The sequence below is a fragment of the Chiloscyllium plagiosum genome, unplaced genomic scaffold (genome assembly GCF_037043375.1).
Source record: "Chiloscyllium plagiosum isolate Xiang-an unplaced genomic scaffold, Cpla_swu_hap1 HiC_scaffold_33, whole genome shotgun sequence".
NCBI classification, from domain to species: Eukaryota; Metazoa; Chordata; class Chondrichthyes; order Orectolobiformes; family Hemiscylliidae; genus Chiloscyllium; species Chiloscyllium plagiosum.
In genome coordinates this window covers 18,058,144-18,077,653 of record NW_028270171.1, presented here as the reverse complement: position 1 = coordinate 18,077,653, position 19,510 = coordinate 18,058,144, and the positions used below count along the sequence as shown (strand labels likewise).

General features: G+C 42.3%; 1 protein-coding gene across 2 annotated transcripts in view; it reads left to right on the top strand.

Annotated features, from left to right (window-relative positions):
- Positions 1-19,510, top strand: part of LOC122542262 (SUMO-conjugating enzyme UBC9) — a 47,050-nt gene that overhangs the window by 19,914 nt on the left and 7,626 nt on the right. For both annotated transcript variants that reach the window (XM_043679815.2, XM_043679814.2), the window contains 5 exons: positions 7,993-8,078; positions 9,642-9,725; positions 14,904-14,976; positions 16,796-16,905; positions 17,012-17,091. In XM_043679815.2, the coding sequence (XP_043535750.1) occupies positions 8,013-8,078; positions 9,642-9,725; positions 14,904-14,976; positions 16,796-16,905; positions 17,012-17,091 (413 nt within the window). In that variant the 5' untranslated portion in view covers positions 7,993-8,012. The remainder of the gene's footprint in view (positions 1-7,992; positions 8,079-9,641; positions 9,726-14,903; positions 14,977-16,795; positions 16,906-17,011; positions 17,092-19,510) is intronic.

Below are 19,510 nucleotides of genomic sequence, written 5' to 3'. Positions count from 1 at the left end.
TTATTCCAAATTCACCCTTAATAGCATATGTGCTGATATGTTTAACCTGGTGTATGTAAATTGAATTACCCATTATTATTCTCTCTCCCAAGTAGTATGCACCCTTAGTTTTCTGGTATGTACCATATCCATTATTGCCACGACAGTTTGTTTTATAAACAACTGCCATCATTGTTTGCTGCTACTCACTGTTTCTTAGCTGCCCTCAAACTGTCCTCAGCAGAGGCCTCCCCTTCATTCCCCTACGCTTTCGGATTAACGAGTTCAACACGCGGCGAGACATCGAACAATTCTTCCGCCGCCTTCGCCTCCGCGCCTACTTCTTCAACCAGGATTCTCGCCCACCCTCTGACGACCCCTTCTCCCGCCTCCAACACATCCCATCCACCTGGACACCCCGTGCTGGCCTCTTACCTACCCTCGATCTCTTCATAGCCAACTGTCGCCGTGACATTAACCGCCTCAACCTCTCCACCACTCTCACCCACTCCAACCTCTCACCCTCTGAACGTGCAGCCTTCCACTCCCTCCGTTCCAACCCCGACCTCACTATCAAACCGGCAGACAAGGGAGGCGCGGTAGTAGTTTGGCGCACCGACCTTTACACCGCTGAGGCTAAACGCCAGCTTGCGGACACCTCCTCCTACTGTCCCCTAGACCATGACCCCACCTTCCACCACCAAACCATCTCCCAGACCATCCATAACCTCATCACCTCCAGGGGATCTCCCATCCACCGCCTCCAACCTCATGGTCCCCACAACCCCGCACCGCCCGTTTCTACCTCCTGCCCAAAATCCACATAACTGACTGCCCTGGCCGACCATTGTCTCAGTCTGCTCCTGCCCCACCGAACTCATCTCTGCATACCTCGACACAGTCCTGTCCCCCTTAGTCCAAGAATTCCCCACCTACGTTCGGGACACCACCCACCACCTCCATGATTTTCGCTTCCCGGTCCCCAACGCCTTATCTTCACCATGGGCATCCAGTCCCTGTACACCTCTATCCCCCATCACAAAGGACTCAAAGCCCTCCGCTGCTTTCTTTCCTGCCGTACCAACTAGTACCCTTCCACTGACACACTCCTTCGACTGACTGAACTGGTCCTCACCCTGAACAACTTCTCTTTCCAATCCTCCCACTTCCTCCAAACCAAAGGAGTAGCAATGGGCACCCGCATGGGCCCCAGCTATGCCTGCCTCTTCGTAGGATATGTGGAACAGTCCATCTTCCGCAGCTACACTGGCACCATCCCCCACCTTTTCCTCTGCTACATCGATGACTGTATTGTTGCTGCCTCGTGCTCGCACGAGGAGGTTGAACAGTTCATCCACTTTACCAACACCTTCCACCCCGACCTCAAATTTACCTGGACTGTCTCAGACCCCTCCCTCCCCTTCCTAGACCTTCATCTCTATCTCGGGCGACCGAATCAGCACGGACATTTACTATAAACCGACCGGCTCCCACAGCTACCTAGACTACACCTCCCACCCTGCTCCCTGTAAAAATGCCATCCCATATTCCCAATTCCTTCGTCTCCGCCGCATCTGCTCCCAGGAGGACCGGTTTCAATACCGTACAACCCAGATGGCCTCCTTCTTCAAAGACCGCAATTTCCCCCCAGACATGATCGATGCCTTCCAATGCATCTCCTCGACTTCCCGCTCCTCTGCCCTTGAGCCCCGCCCTTCCAATCGCCACCAGGACAGAACCCCACTGGTCCTCACCTACCACCCCACCAACCTCCATATACATCGTATCATCCGTCGTCATTTCCGTCACCTCCAAACGGACCCCACCACCAGGGATATATTTTCCTCCCATATCAGCGTTCCGAAAAGACCACTCCCTCCATGACTCCCTCATCAGGTCCACACACCCCCACCAACCCAATCTCCACTCCTGGCACCCTCCCCTGCAACCGCAAGAAATGTAAAACTTGCGCCCACACCTCCCCCCTTACTTCCCTCCAAGGCCCCAAGGGATCCTTCCATATCCGCCACAAATTCACCTGCACCTCCACACACATCATTTACTGCATCCGCTGCACCCGATGTGGCCTCCTCTATATTGGGGAGACAGGCCGCCTACTTGCGGAACGTTTTAGAACACCTCTGGGACACCCGGACCAACCAACCCAACCACCCCGTGGCTCAACACTTCAACTCCCCCTCCCACTCCACCAAGGACTTGCAGGTCCTTGGACTCCTCCATCGCCAGACCATAGCAACACGACGGTTGGAGGAAGAGCGCCTCATCTTCCGCCTCGGAACCCTCCAACCACAAGGGCTGAACTCTGATTTCTCCAGTTTCCTCATTTCCCCTCCCCCCACCTTGTCTCAGTCCCAACCCTCTAACTCAGCACCGCCTTCCTAACCTGCAATCTTCTTCCTGACACCTCCGCTCCCACCCCCACCCCCACTCCGGCCTATCACCCTCACCTTAACCTCCTTCCACCTATTGTATTTCCAACGCCCCGCCCCCAAGTCCCTCCTCCCTATCTTTTATCTTAGCCTGCTGGACACACTTTCCTCATTCCGGAAGAAGGCGTCATGCCCGAAATGTCGATTCTCCTGATCCTTGGATGCTGCCTGACCTGCACTTTTCCAGCAACACATTTTCAGCTCTGATCTCCAGCATCTGCAGTCCTCACTTTCTTCTCAAACTGTCTTGATCTAAGATCATCTGGTTACCAATTTGCTGAACTAGTTCTTAAGATTTTATATTTTTTATAAACTGATCAGCCACAATCTAATTGAATGATAACCAGCTGATGAACTGACCAGTTTTAAAACCTTTTATTTGAAGGTTGTTATTCTGACCCCACACTTAGCTGGACAAAGCAGATTGTTGGTCTGGTTTGTCTATGTATGCCATTGTTCTGTCTTGTATTTCAACAAGGCATTTCTTTTTTGTAAGTAAATATTTTAAACATTAATTCAAATCAAACAGGCAATTTCATGTGCATAAGCACTACCGTAAGGTTGCAAAATAAAACTTAGTCAGTGAAGGACCTAAACATTTTGCAGAACTATGATGAGGCAGTGAATGAATTGCAGTTGAGACATGACGCTTTGAATAATTAGAAAATGAGAAAGTAAGTTTTCATTAAGATAGTCCTAGAGTTTGTTAATCGTTCATGTAGAACAAAATTCACAGCTAAATGCATGCTTAATCCAAATAGGTGTAAATAAAGTTCCAGTTTTGATGGTCATTACTTAGTGAATGCCTTTCCCTTGAGCTATAACATGTAGCTGCATTTTCCTATTCCTAAATTGAATAGGACGAATTTAAATTTCTATCAGTTTCCATCCAGTTTACATAGCTTCCTCTTTTTTGTCTCTCCATTAGTATCTGGTTCTGATCTTTAGAAAGCCAATTTATGAAGTCTGAAAGATGTCTTGGATTTGTGAACTCCTTTTGCTCTGCAGATTGGCATTTGTCCTGAGTGTGTCATATCTTGATTTTAATTCTTTTCATTTTGTTTTCACATGTTGGCCTCACACCTCCCGAGAACACTGATTTTATGTTCCCTCTTTTGAGTTCATGGGCTTTCACTTCACTGTCACTGGTAATATTATTTCAGCTACCTTAGCCCAAAATTCTTGAATGCCTTCCCTAAAATTCTGCCTCTCTACTATTCTTGTTTCCTTTTAAAGCTACCTCTGACTAAGCTTTTGTTTACCTGTCCTAATATTTCCTCACCTGGATTCCAACTAATGTTATTACTGGCCAAGTCAGATCCAAGACAACACTTCTGGCAAAGCTCAACAGGTCTGGTCGCATCTGCGGGGAGAAAGCAGAGATGACTCTTAATCAGATAGCGGCTAGGAAAATGTCCTTATGCTTAAGAGATTTGGGGTGGGGGGGTGGTGGTGCAGTAAGAGAAGACCAAGGTGAGTAGGTAGGTGGAGACAGAGTCCAGGGAAGGAGAGTGGTGAAGGGGGTCGGCAGATGAGATTATTGCCAAAAGGCCAGGATAGAAGAGAAACTGAATGTGGTAATGAGAACTCGAGTAGGAGAGAATGGGTAGGCTCTTAAAAACAGCCCATGTCATGACCGGATCAGGATGTGGGCTGGGTTGAAAAAACATAGAACAGAGTCAGGCTCTAAGTTACTGAATTGAGTTTGGAGGCTGTAGGGTCCCCAAGTAAAAAATGAGTTGCTGTCCTTTGAGCTGGAAAACTAGCAGGTCTGTGACAGGTTAATGTGGGATCAGGGTGAATTGAAGTAGCAAGCAAACCCCACCGTGGCCTGGTAAAGGCAACCACCCAATGAACTGTGAATTAAATCAATTATAGGTAAATTGCTTCACCAGAAAGTTGTTTGAGACATTGGATAAGGAGAGAAAGTGAGGACTGCAGATGATCAGTTGAAAAGTGTGACACTGGAAAAGCATAACCAGTCAGGCAGCGTTAGAGGAGTAGGAGAGTTAATGTGGAGGGGGGTGTGTGGCGGGGAAGGGGTCTGAGAGGGAAATAGGGTGGGGGCAGGGGAAGGTCGCTGGGAAGGCGTTAGGTAGACGCATTGGGGGATGGTCATGGTATGTCAGAGGGGAGGGTGAAGTGGATAGGTTGGAAGGAAGATGGGCAGGACAATTGAAGAAGGTCGTGCCGAGTTGGAGGGTAGGATCTGGGGTGAGGTGGGACGAGGGAAGATGAAGAAACTAAAGTAGACGTTGATGCCATGTGGTTAGAGGGTCCCAAGGTGGAAGATGAGGTGTTCTTCCTCCAGTTGTTGGGTGACTTGGATTTGGCAGTGGAGGCGGCCCAGGACTTGCATGCCCTTGGCGGAGTGGGAGGGGGAGTTGAAGTGGTTGGCCACAGGGCGATGGGGTGGTTTGGTGTATGTCCCAGATATGTTCCCTGAAACATTCCCTGAGTTGGTGGCCTGTCTCTCCAATGTCGAAGAGACCACAGCGAGAGCAACAGACACAGTAGATGAGATGCTTTGGATGTGCAAGAAAATCTGTCAGATGTGGAAGGATCCTTTGGTGCCTTCCACATCCAACATTGATTTCCCTGCCCAACTCTCTCCTCATTTGCCGTGTCCGTTGCTCTTGACGTGGTCTTCTCTGCGTTGGGGATGTTACGCTTTTTTGTCCTGAGGTTCTTTGCACATTAAAGCAACTGCAAATGCCAACTTCTGTGAACAACAACCAAATTTATTGAACACATTACAGTGCAAGCTTTCTAGAGGAATCTTTAACATGTTGCAAGGCATGCGGGGGTCGTGGCAAAAACTCTCTCAACAAAGGAAACAGTCCTTCCTTTATATAAAGCCTTTACATCATGGTTAGTGATGCCCACAAGACAACCCCCAGTCGCATGCCATTCAAGACACTTAGCAGTGACTAGTCCTTCATCCTCAAAAATAATGATTTTGGAGGTGCTGGTGTTGGACTGGGGTATACAAAGTTAAAAATCACAACATAGTTCAGGTTTATCTGGAAGCACCAGCTTATAGAGCAATCTGATGCAACTCATCCCTTAATCAAATCTGTTGCAAATTGTTTTTTTGGAACTATAAGGGAGTAGTAACATTCCAACTGTAATGTTATTATTGATTTCTGAATAGGGGATGAAAATGTAAATAGGAGATGGCAATGTAAATGGCTTTTGAACAACTAGGAAATGGCCATGCAAAATGGCTTTGAATGCCAAGAGATGGTAATGTGATTTCCTTACAATCTACCTGCAAATTAGGCATCCCACCCTAGCCTTGGGACATCCAATTTCCTCAAGGTCAGCAGAGCAAATTAGCTCATTAATATCAGAGAGAGAACGGCAACTTGCTGTATGTTTTGGGGAACAGTTCTGGGGCACTCACCAAACAGTCCTATCACTTTGTGGCTGACCACTTCAACTCCCCCTCCCACTTTGCCAAGGATATGCAAGTCCTGGGCTGCCTCCACAGCCAAATCCAAGCCACCCAACAACTGGAGGAACAAAGCCCCATCTTCTGTCTTGGGACCCTCCAACCACACAGCATCAATGTCGACTTCACCAGTTCCATTATTCCCCCCCCATCTCAGATCCAACCCTCCAACTCGGCACAGCACTGTTGAACTGTCTTACCTGTCTTTCCACACATCTGCTCCACACTGCCTCTGACATATCATCACCAGCCCAAACTTACATCTACTTACTGCCTTCTCTTCTTCAATAAGTGTATAAGAAATAGCAGGAGCACCTCCGTACATTGTGGGGAGAATTTCCAAATTTCCAAGGAATATCATTTCTACAACTCTTTGAAGAAATTTCTCATCTCAGTCATGTGTCTCAAACTTGATTGAGTTTTTTGAAGAAGTAACGGGATTGATGAGGGCAGAGCGGTAGATGTGATCTATATGGACAAGGTTCCCCACGGGAGACTGATTTGCAAGGTTAGATCTCATGGAATACAGGGAGAACTAGCCATTTGGATACAGCTGGCTCAAAGGTAGAAGACAGAGGGTGGTGGCGGAGGGTTGTTTTTCAGACTGGAGGCCTGTGACCAGGGGAGTGCCACAAGGATCGGTGCTGGGCCCTCTACTTTTTGTCATAAATGACTTGGATGCAAGCATAAGAGGTAGAGTTAGTAATTTTGCAGATGACACCAAAATTGGAGGTGTAAAGGACGGCACAGAAGGTTACCTCAGATTACAGTGGTATCTTGATCAGATGAACAGTGGGCTGAGAAGTGGCGGATGGAGTTTAATTCAGATAAATGCGAGGTGCTGCATTTCGGGAAAGCAAATCTTAGCAGGACTTCTACACTTAATGGTAGGTTCCTAGGGAAAGTTGCTGAACAAAGAGACCTTGGAGGGCAGATTCATAGCTCCTTGAAAGTGGAGATAGGATAGTGAACAAGGCGTTTGGTATGCTTTTCTTTTTTGGTCAGAGTATTGAGTACAGGAGTTGGGAGGTCATGTTGCGGCTGTACAGGAAGTTTGTTTCGGCCACTGTTGGAATATTGTGTGCAATTCTAGCCTCCTTCCTATCGGAAAGATGTTGTGAAACTTGAAAGGGTTCAGAAAAGATTTGCAAGGATATTGCCAGGATTTGAGCTATAGGGAGAGGCTGAACAGGCTGGGGCTGTTTTCCCTGGAGCGTCAGAGGCTGAGAGGTGACCTTATAGAGGTTTACAAAATTATGAGGGGCATGGATAGGATAAATAGGCAAAGTCTTTTCCCTGGGGTCGGGGAGTCCGGAACTAGAGGGCATAAGTTTAGGGTGAGAGGGGAAAGATATAAAAGAGACCTAAGGGGCAACTTTTTCATGCAGAGGGTGGTATGTGTATGGAATGAGCTGCCAGAGGAAGTGGTGGAGGCTAGTACAATTGCAACATTGCAGAGGCATTTGGATGGGTAAATGAATAGGAAGGGTTTGGAGGGATATGGGCCGGGTGCTGGCAGGTGGGACTAGATTGGGTTGGGATATCTGGTCTGCATGGACGGGTTGGACCGAAGGGTCTGTTTCCATGCTGTATATCTCTGACTCTATGACTCTAATCAGTCTTGATCCTGAGACCTTGCCACTGTTTCTATATTAATGAACACAGAACATTGAACAGAACAGACACAGGTTCTTCAGCCTGCTTTGCCTGATCATAATGCCATAACTTTTGAAAGTTAATTTTTTCTGCCTGCATATGGTCGATTTTTCTCTCCTATTCCCTACCAGTCATGTTTCTGTAAACATTCCTATTGTATGTTACTACCACCTGCTTTTGCAGCATGATTCAGCCAGCTACCACCCTGGGTTGTTTTAATTTAAAAACTTGCCTAGCACATCTCCTTAAACGTATGCCCTGTACTATCTGATATTTCTTCACTGGGGAGAAAGACTGACCATCCACCCTGTCTGTGGCTATCAGGTCACCCCTCGCTCCAGTGTTCTCTTGTGAAGATGTTCCAAGTTTGTCCAACCTCGTGTTATGACTAATCCACTCCAATTCAGGCAAGCTTTGAACCTCTTTTGCACTTTTTATTTACTTATTTTGCAGGGGACAGTTGAAGTAAAAATATGTCTGGAATTGCATTGAGTCGACTTGCACAAGAAAGAAAAGCCTGGAGAAAGGATCATCCTTTTGTAAGTATTTTTTTCTTAGTAGGAATGTCAGCTATTCCTTCCGCAGTGTTTGCATTAGGAATCCTATTTGATCTATTGGGATTTTTTAGGAGAATTGAATCTTGATGCCAAACTTGACATCTGATTTTGTCCAAACTTTGTTTTGCTTGAAGGGTTAGTGTTGACTGCATAGCACAGGTTGTGACGGAAAGTGCAAATTTGATAATAGGACAGAAGGAAGCTTCGACTACTTGGTCAATGAAGTCTGTCCCGGCTTTTTCAAAAAGCAATGTAGTAAATTTTGCTCCTTGCCTGTGTCCCTGCAGTATTTTCTCAAATATTTATCCACTTCTTTTCTGAAAGCAACGATTGTAGAGTGTACACAGGCCATTGTTTCATAAAGACTTATCTGTTGATGATTTGCAGCACAATTGAATTAATAATCTAAAGTTTTGGTCTCTGACAAATGTAAGTGTTTTATCATGTCAAAGAGGTAGGTAGTGTGACTGCTTCCTTCTCTGCTACGTTGATTTTATTTTAATTGATATGACTTTGTTTGCTATGGCTAATTTTCTTCATGAAATTGCTATGCTACTAGTACAATATCAAAGTAATATTTCCCTGCTGCTGTTTTCAGCCAAAACAGAATAACTTAGGGATGTGCTTTCTTCCGTTCTCAGGATGGTGGCTTGAGGAATGGAGTATAGTGATACCATGAAGGGATTTAAAGCAAAAGGTTTAAATTTGAAGTGTTGTTGGGCTGGGTGCCAATGTACATCAGCCAACACAGAAATGATGACTGTACAGGCTTTAGTGTGACCTGGCGTATATGTAGTAGATGTTTAGATGAGCTGAAGTTAATGGAGAATGAGGGACCAGTCAGGAGAGCATTGAATAATTTGATTATGGAATGTAGATCCAGGATCACAATTTAAGGAACGTGATGGGATATTTAAAAGAATAGGTTGAATGTGCCAGTGTTTGTCTCCTTACAAAACGTTTGAAACAAATCTTGGTATGTCTCCAAATAAAAACATTAATCTGAGTTGGCCAGGTTAGAATCTGAAATTTGGCCTTCCTACAGAGACTATCAGCAGTTAGCACCCATCCACGAATTGTCATATTAAAGTGAGTTCTAAACTTTGTTCAAATGCATCCGAACCTAGAATCGTTAGAATCTCTACAGTGCAGTAAGAAGGCATTTAGCCCATTGAGTTGCACTCACCCATGAAAGGGAATGCCACCTTCGAGTAGAATACTGCAATTCTTTATAGGCAGAGAAATGAAGAAAAATATTTGGCTCTGTGGACCCTTGTCAACAAGCTTTCAGGTATTGGTTTGGACCCCAAAGTAACAAAAATGTAATTCAAAACAAAAATGCCTGCCTGACTGGGTGCTGTGTGTTCTACCCTACCCAAAAAAAACTTGGCCTTTTAAGGAGTAGGAATATGAAATCCTGTAACGTTGCTTTGGAGTAGTGTTCTATCAAAGTCTTAGAGTTGTCGACATGCTCACTTAGGTAAAGGTAAATCATACTTTGTATAAGTCTGTCTCTTCTACTCTTGTTTTCTGTTTTGCTGACAGGGCTTTGTTGCAGTACCAACAAAGAATCCAGATGGTACTCTAAACTTAATGAACTGGGAATGTGCTATTCCGGGTAAAAAGGCAGTAAGTATAATATCAGCACAGCAACAGATTACGGTTGCTTTGTATTTCTCTTGTGAGGAGGAAAAAGTTCAAAAATTGTTTAAATTGGTGTCATACCTCATTTAAATTTATAAATGAGATTGCATGTTACTAGGGTAGTAAACCAGGGACCCAAGCAAATGCCCTGGGGCACGGGCTCTAACCCAACCATGGTAGCTGGTGGAATTTAAATTCCATGAATAAATCTGGTTATCATTGCATGATATCCAAGGGCATTTGCTTGCGTCCCTGTTTACTACCCTAGTGGCATTTAATTTCCTTTACAAATTTTAAATGAACTATGACACCAATATTATAACTGATTGTAAAGGAAAACCCAACTAGTTCGTTTATCATCTCTTTGCTATATTTGCCCAGAATCTCTTGACCTACAGCAATAGTGTTGACTTTTAAGTGCCCCTGAAATGGCTGAGCCAGCCACTCAGTGAAGAGCAATAACAGGCAGCAGATGCTGGTCCATGTCCCATGAAAGCATAAAGAAAATGTTTCTAAAATTTTTGGTGCACCTTTTAGTCTTGTGGAGTTGCTTGTTGTTAGTGTTTTTCTTCAAAACTCTTTGGTACGTGTCCAAGGAGGTACCCTACTTGCATTGAGGTGTTCTTTCTGGTTGTTCAGACCAGTCCAACAAGTCTCATTGTGTACTTCAGGAGAGCAGTTTCTTTGTAATCAAGCTTTCTCAAAGTTGACCTGTTCATTCTCAAGTACTGTTCTTTGAGACCTTATGCAGACCTGTTTCCCTGTAATATTTAACATCAAAGTAATTTGTCTTTTTTAAAATATGAAACACTTTTGAGACCTTTCTAAAAGATGTGGTAAGACGCTACGCTTATCTCAAGCCTAGTTGTAATCAAGTTCAGAGTCATTGTTTATCACCTGGTGTGCAATTAGCCAAGCTAACCTAACTTCAATCATTGCACTCAGTGACATTTAGCATTTTCAAGAAGGAAAAGTTTAAGTTCTACTATTTTGATTAGGGATTACATTTGTCGAAAAATGTGAAGTTGCAGTGTTATAAAGACAGGTATTTGGTACCAAGTCTTCGAAAGAGCTATTCAGGTGGTCCCACACGCCCTTGTTTTTTTCTTCCCAGCTCTCAAACTTTGCTTCCAGTATTTGTCCACATCTTTTTACAGTGTACAATTGAATCAGGTTCCATAATCTTTTAGGCATTTAATTCCAGGTCATGACTTGGTTGTATATTGTTTCAACAGCGCTCATCTGCCATCTAGTTCTTTTGCCAATTACCATAATTCTGTGACATTCAATCCAAATTGTTTGTGTTCAGTTAAAATTTTGCGTGTAGCTGATGTTCACTGCAGTTTAACAGGTTAACCCAATAGTTTGCATTTTGCAAATGCAATGTATAAGATCGAGTGAAATGTTAAATTTTTGATTTTGCTACTTTGGTACTTCCATTCTCCCTTACTAAATTTTATCATACTTTGTGAACACTGGTTTGATACTCCAAATGCTGCTTTTTTCCCTCCAACATGGCATGTTGCTGTTTTATAATAGCAAGGAGTGAGCACGTAGAGATTTCCTCCCAGAACTTCAGTTCGCAGTGGGAACTGAGGGCCAAATTCATACTGTGCCAAGCACCTCCTTTGCCAGTGATTATTTAAATTTAAGAGTCTGAAAAAAGCTGTTTAGGTGGAATCCAGGGATAGTGTTTCCATGGTAATGGTTGTTCAGTTATCTCCAGGCATTTTTTAGTTTCAACTTCTGGCAATAAAATGACACTATGGATATTTTGCTGGCATTTCATTTATTCAGAAGTCACTTTAATAGCAACAACATGATTTCATACAGATAAAAACAAAGTACTGCTGATATTAGAGATCTGAAGTAAAATCAATCGCTGAAGAAATGTAGGTCTGGCAGCATCTGTGGAGGGAGAGACATTTAACAATTCAATAAGATACTAACTGAGTATCTTGCATCAGTGTTTACTGTGGCAAAGGAAAGTATAGAATATAGGGAAATAGATGGTGACATCTTGAAACATGTGTGTATTACAGAGGTGGTGGTGCTGGATGTCTTAAAACGCGTTAAGGTGAAATAATCCCCAGGGCCTGTTGAGGTGTATCCCCAAACTCTGTGGGAAGCTTGGAAAATAATTGCTGTGCTACTTGCTGAGATATTTGATCATTAGACGCAGGAGATTTTGGAAGGCTAAGTTGGTTAATGTGGTGCCACTATTTTAAGAAAGATGGTAAGAAAAAGTTAAGGAACCAAAGACCTGTGAGCCTAATATTGATGGTGGGCAAGTTATTGGAGAGATCCTGACGGACAGCATTTATATGTATTTTGAAAGATAAGGACTGATTAGGGATCGTCAGCATGGCTTTGTGTGTGGGAAATGTATCTCAACCTTGATTGAGTTTTTTTTGTGTGAAGAAATGAAGCGGATTGATGAGGGCAGAGGAATGGACATGGTCTATGAGTTTCAGTAAGGTGTTCAAAAACTCACTTGTAGACTGATTAGCAAGGTTAGATCTCATGGAATACAAAGAAATAGCCATTTGGATACAGGTGACTCGAATGTAGAAGACAAGGTGATGGTGGAGGGTTGCCTTTCAGACTAGAGGCCTGTGACCAGTGGTGTGCCACATGGAGTGGTGCTGGGTTCACTGCTTTTCGTCATTTTATATGAATGATTTGGATGTGAACAGAGGAGATATAGTTAGTAAGTTTTCAGATGGCACCAAAATTGGAGGTGTAATGGGCAGTGAAGAACGTTATCTCAGTACAATGGGTTCTTGATCAGATGGGCCACAGGGCTGAGGAATGGCAGATGGAGTTTAATAAATGTGAAGTGCTGAATTTTGTGAAGACAAGTCAGGGCAGGACTTATGTACTTAATGGGAATGTTCTGGGGAGTGTTGCTGAATGAAGAGACCTTGGAGTTGCAGATTCATAGTTCCTTGAAAGTGGAGTTGCAGGTAGATAGGATAGTGAGGGCAGCGCTTGGTATGCTTTCCTTTATTGGTCACAGTATTGAGTATAGGAGTTAGGAGGTCATGTTGTGGTTGTACAGGACATTGGTTAGGCTACTTCTGGAATATTGTATGCAAATCTTGTCTCCCTCCTATGGAAAGAGTGTTGTGAAACTTGAAAGGGTTCAGAAAAGATTTAAAAGGATGTTGACAGGTGATTTGAGCTGGAGAGGTTAAATAAGCTGGCGCTGTTTTCCATAGAGCATTGGAGGCTGAGGAGTGACCTTATAGAGGTTTATAAAATCATGTGGGGTGTTAGTAGGTAAGTAGACAAGGTCTTTTCCTTGGAGTGGGTGAGTCCAGAACTAGAGGGCATAGTTTTAGCGTGAGTGGAAAGATAAGAGACCAGAGGGGTCTGTTGGGTCATTCAGTAAGATTGACAGAGGTCTGAGGAATTAGAGTTGATGCATACTGACCCAACGTGCTCAACCTTTTCTTATAACCTGTTAATCTTGGAGATAAGTTGAGTAAGCTGTCTTTGAACTGCAATTAAGTGGCTTCTCAAACAAGACCAGTGTTGCACAAGACATTCTCTATGTGGTCTCACCAATGTCCCATACAACTACAACAAAACTTTCTTTTGCATTCCATTTGCCTTACAATAAAAATGAACATCCCATTGCCTTCCTAATGTGCTGCAATAAAACAAAAACTGGATGCTAGAGATCTGAAACAAAAAGAAATTGCAGGAGAAACACATCTGCCAGCATCTATGGAGAGAAGAACCGTTTACATTGAATCATAGTCATACAGCATGTAAACAGACCCTTCCATCCAACCAGTCTAAGCTTACCATAATCCCAAGCTAAACTAGTCCTGCCTGCCCTGCGTTTGGCCTGTATCCGTCCAAACATTTCTTATTCGTGTACTTAACCAAATGTCTTTTTAAATGTTGTAACTATATCTGCATCCACACCTTTCTCTGAAAGTTCATTCCATACACGAGCCACTCTTGTCCAAAAAATTGCCCCTCATGTTTTTTAAACCTTCTCTCACTTTTTAAAAAAAAATGCCCCCAGTCTTGAAATCCTCCACCCTAAGGAAAAGGCACCCGCCATTCACCTATCTATACCCCTCATGACCTTATAAACCTCAATAAGGTCACCCTTCAACCTCATCTGCTTCAGAAGGAGCACCAGTCCCAGCCTTCCTCCTCTTTAGAGAAGGTAACAGTACTCAACATTAACTGTTTTTCTATCTTCACAGATGCAGCAAACCACTTGAGTTTCTAAGCAATTTTTGTTTGCAACTATCTGCTGTATCTACATAGCAACTGATTTATGTTCTGTGTTGCCCGAACCCTTTGTACTGCACAGTTCTCTAACTCCCCAGGAATAATATGTATAGCTTACCAAAATGGGCAAGTTCACATTTTTCCACATTTCATTGCATGTTCCAGACTTTTGTGCGTTTATTAGCCTTTTGCACCTCTTTGCAAACTCCCTAGTCCTTTCCATGAAGATCCAATGAATAAAAGCTCACCAGTGATAGTTTTATTAAATAACCCTGACCTTCATGACAAGTTATTGATTGGACTTTTATTGTTGTTGTTATTATTTTTGTTTGTGCCTTTTTTTTAATAGCAATCCCAGTCTCAATGTGGTTGTCTTTTAATTGCTTTGAAGTAGTTTAGTAAAACATCAACTGCATTAAGAAAGGAAGTGTCAACATTGGGGAGATATCGAGATCACCTCCACTTTGATGAGATGTAGATAATGTATTGGCATGGTTTTCTGTGTCCCTAAAAATTTCAGTTATGATATTCTGGCAGTAATTTAGGTTGTGTCTGATATAATGTTTTGAGTTCCTAATTTGTGTTGCTCTGGACTGTCAGTCCCCCCCCCCCCCCCCAAAAAAAACCCCACAAACTCTTGGAAAATACTTTTTATAATGTATTTATTTTCTTGTAATGAAGGGCTCAAGTAGCATTTTAGAATAAAACCTCCGTGCAACTGGATTTTTCAAACTTTCTTCTGTTAATATTGAAAGTTATTTCTGGTTGAACTTTGTTTCTGTACACTTTTTTTCTTGACTCTGTTATATAACAATTCTGAATTGGTATTTGACTCAAGTCATTAAAATAGTCTTGATTAGTAACCAGGATAGATGTATTCCATTAACTGAAGACATTTTTCTTTTCTAGACGCCGTGGGAAGGTGGGCAGTATAAGCTTCGAATGCTGTTTAAGGATGACTACCCTTCATCGCCACCAAAGTGTAAGCATGTGCATGCATTTCTGCCTTTGACCCGGAAGGAAATTGAATAACTGACCACTGTATCTGTGTTTCAGCATCAAATACTCTGGACTACATGAGAGAAGCTTGGTGGCGCTTCAACTTAATAGTCACTATCTGGGTTTTGACTGTTTTACATTATCCAATTGAAAAATCATCTGAGGTTTTTGGTTTTTACTTGGGAATTCCTCAGTTTTGGCATTTCAGAACAGGCTAAAATTTACTTGGGGACAAATCTAACTGTGGATATCAATCAACTTCATAGTATTGTTTGTGTATAATGTGCAGAATAATTTGCCTACTTGTTAAAATGACAGTAAGGATTGAGCTAGCATTGGTTGAAATTGAATCCTGTTCTTGGAAGTTGAAGTACTGCCATCTATGATCAAGTACAGCAGCTGTCAAGATTATAAATCATTTTCTGGAAAAACATTCCTTAGTCGTCTCTGCTGTCCTTTTAGACTTAACATTGTAGTTCAGCGATTCCATAAATCTTAAACTGCTCTTGGTGGGAAGCATTCACTGGTTGCAATTAAGTTGTATTTTGTGGAAAAACCCTTCATGTAAAGGCAGTTTATCCTATATGAGTAAATGTGGATATTTCTGGCTGAAATAAGCAATACATGGAGGCATTTTTGTTGAATTGGTATTTATTAAAGAAACACATTTGCAGTCCAATCTCTCTGGATTGTATAAGTAACTGGGGAGAAAGTGAGGTCTGCAGATGCTGGAGATCAGAGCTGGAAATGTGTTGCTGGGAAAGCGCAGCAGGTCAGGCAGCATCCAGGGAACAGGAGAATCGACGTTTCGGGCATAAGCCCTTCTTCAGGAATGGGGAAAGTTTGTCCAGCAGGCTAAGATAAAAGGTAGGGAGGAAGGACTTGGGAGAGGGGCGTCGGAAATGTGATAGGTGGAAAGAGGTCAAGGTGAGGGTGATAGGTCAGACTGGGGTGGGGGCGGAGAGGTCGGGAAGAAGATCTCCGGTTAGGAAGGCGGTGCTGAATTTGATGGATTTGACTGAGATAGGGTGGGAGGAGGGAAAATGAGGAAACTGGTGAAATCCGAGTTCATCCCTTGTGGTTGGAGGGTTCCTAGCCGGAAGATGAGGCGTTCTTCCTCCAACCGTCGTTTTGTTGTGGTCTGACGATGGAGGAGTCCAAAGACCTGCATATCCTTGGTGGAGTGGGAGGGGGAATTGAAATGTTGAGCTACAGGGTGGTTGGGTTGGTTGGTCCGGGTGTCCCAGAGGTGTTCTCTGAAACGCTCCGCAAGTAACTCCGCAAGTATAAGTAACTGTTTGTTTTAAGTGGTGGAAGCTATAACCATATTCTAGTTTGACAGTTGACCTGGCCTTCTGCACAAATGCTTATTAAGAGCATGTTACTATATTGAATGGATGTATGCATTCGCTCATGACCTAACTCTTTAATGCAAAGTAAATTTGTCATATGCTGAAGTTTCTTTGCTTCAGGTGATACCTGCTCATATGTTTTAAACCCTAAATCTTAAAAAAAGAGTATTAATGCTTCAGATGCAATTGATCAAGCCTCCTTCAGTAAGGTTATTACCTTCTCTGAAGAGGAAATGAAATGGGAAAAAGGTGGCTGAAGAAGCTTGGTGTTAAACATTCGAAAGCTGAAAACCTTGCAACAGTTGTGTATTTTCTGTTTTGAGCAACCAGAGCAGGAGGAGCATGATGCAAATACAGATTTGCTCATTCTGACTGTCCCTGGGCGATCTTGTGCATATTCTTTAATTCTACCTGCATGATTCAAGATGAAGTTTTTTAACTAATCAACAGGTAAATTTGAGCCTCCAATATTCCACCCGAATGTGTATCCCTCTGGTACTGTGTGTCTATCCATTCTAGAGGAAGATAAGGATTGGAGACCTGCTATTACTATTAAGCAGGTTTGAAATAATTTTCACTTTTTTCCAAAAAATATTTTGCAGAGTCTGCTCCACAGTACTTGTTTCATTTTCACCACTGACCTGCCTTCTCTTTTTTATAAAATAGATATTACTAGGAATTCAAGAACTTCTAAACGAACCAAACATTCAAGACCCAGCACAAGCAGAAGCATACACAATCTACTGGTATGTAGGGTTTGTTAACAGAAATGCTTGGCTTTAGTAAGTCCTGTACTGTAGCTATACTTCCCATATAGTGACCAGTTGGCTTAATTCTACTAGAGGAAAAGTTAATTGAATCATTGACACTTTTTTTTTCTTTTTCCCTAATGTTGATTTCATTAAGCAATCCATTTCAAAGTTAATAACAATTGTCTAGTATTTCTGGAGATAAGTCCTGTTACCCTGTCCTATTAGGATTGGATGGTGCAGTGTTAAGTCTGATGGGAAATTCTAGCCAAAGCTTAATTTCCTGGTTCTAACATTGGGATTATCATTGGGAATGAACATGAAACCATACTGCCTGCTCTTTACTGGTGCTTCACCTTACTCAGCGATTTACCTATTTCAGCTTATGAAATAATATATGGCTAAATATTCATTACTAATGTTTAGACCTTTGCAAGTATGTGTCTTGGATGGAAGCTTGCTAGCTACTTATGAAATGCTGGTAAATGTAATTGCAAGCTGAATTTGAATCATTATGTTCAGACGAGAAAGATTTCGAGGCTTACATCGTGGCATGTGATTTCTGCCTGGAAATGCAAATTGCAGAATGTTTCTTAAATTCTCATGCCAAGGCAATATTTCAATTTAATGCAGTTCAAAGATGGGAATGAAAAAGGTAAATGGACTCTGTATAAGAATCTGACAGCTGACCTAAAAATCTTCTCTAGGTTTATATTACTTGATCTCTATTAATCATCTAGGCTTGGGTGTGCTGGCTATATTCCAAGTGGGTAGGTCAGTAGGGTTAAATGAGATGCATCTAAGGATACTAGGGGAAATAAGTAAAATTGTGGATATATGAGCCATAATCTTCAAATCATTCTCACACATAGGAATGGGGTAAGAGGACAGGTGGATTATGGTTTTATGGATAACCTCCAAATTTTTGACTCGTAAATCATCTTTAGATGTGAGAGGTATCCAGAATGCTATTCTGGGACCTAATATCTGTCAAAGTGACAGTTAAATAATGGGTATCAGCATGGATTTATTAATGGCAGATCAGATTTAACTTTTTTTGTTGAGGTACTGGAGTTGGAGGGTGGTGTTTGATTAAAGTACCACATCAGACTTGTCAGCAAAGCACATGAACGTAAAAGGAAGATGGCAGCATGAATACAAAATAGCTCAGTTTCAGAAATCGGTAATAGTAAACAATTTTTTTGGACTAGAGGAAGATTACATTCTAGTTTCCTAGGAATGGTATTAAAAGCCCTGCTTTTCACAGTCTACATTAATGACCTAGACGTGACTGTTCAGTAGCAGCTTCAAATTTGCAGGTGGTAATCTTTACCAGTATTGTCAAATATGGAGAAGACAATGATAAACTTCAAGAGGACAGAAGCTGATCGAATGGGTGAGCATGTAGCTGACTTAATGCAGAGAATGTGTAGAACAACAGAACAAAATCGGTGTAATTCTAAAGAAGCTGCTGGAAAGATATATCTGGGAACTTATGGATGTAAATCTATCTTGGTGGTGTGGAGCAAGTTGAGAAGCTTGTGAACAAAAAGAATACTACAGGAAAAAATACTTTGTTCAAACTTTTTATCTTGCAGTCACTAGGACAAGTGCAAGAATGTCAAAATGTAAATAATCGCAACAGTTTATATTAAAGAAACGATGGGTGCTGATTGAGTTCATTCAAGGCAAAACATTGCCATTCAGAAAGCAACAAGGTTCCCCACGCTTCCTGATAATTGAACAGGTACAAGGCTTGATCATATTCAGTTGATTAGTTTATCTATTAGTGCATTCAATTGTTTAGTAGAAATCACTTTTCCTGCAGGAGGCATTTCTGAACAGATAATTATTCATTTTGTGTATTACCCATACTGTTAAATGGGCAAGAAGCTGCTACTTTCAGACCCAAGTCCCAGGTCTGTCTTTTGACCCTAGAATACGGTATATCAAATTTGAACAGTTTTAGAAAACTGTTTTGTGCTTTTGCTACGCATGAGGTGTTTTCCACTTTATGATGCTGCTGTCAATCTCGGTGTGTTGCTTTTCACGTGCTTTAATAATGTTTGATCAGTGCAAGTGCAGTATTGGGTAAGTAAACTTTGTATCCCTGCGAATGGATGATTTCAATCAAGTCGTGATTGGCTATTTGTAATAGGTGTAGTACAAATCATACTCAACCAACTGTGCTTGTAAAAATTAATGCCGACTGTTACATGGGGCAGCACTTCTTGAACCATCCTGAGCTCATAGTTCATTATGATAATTAGCTAACCTTATAAACATGACTCATTACTAGAAGGCTCACTAGAAGCAAGACACATTCTTATGAACTATTCTCAAACTGAACAGATTCAAGCCTTGAACATTTGTTTGAAGATTTGGGACCCTATAGTTCAGTTGCTTTCTCAATGGC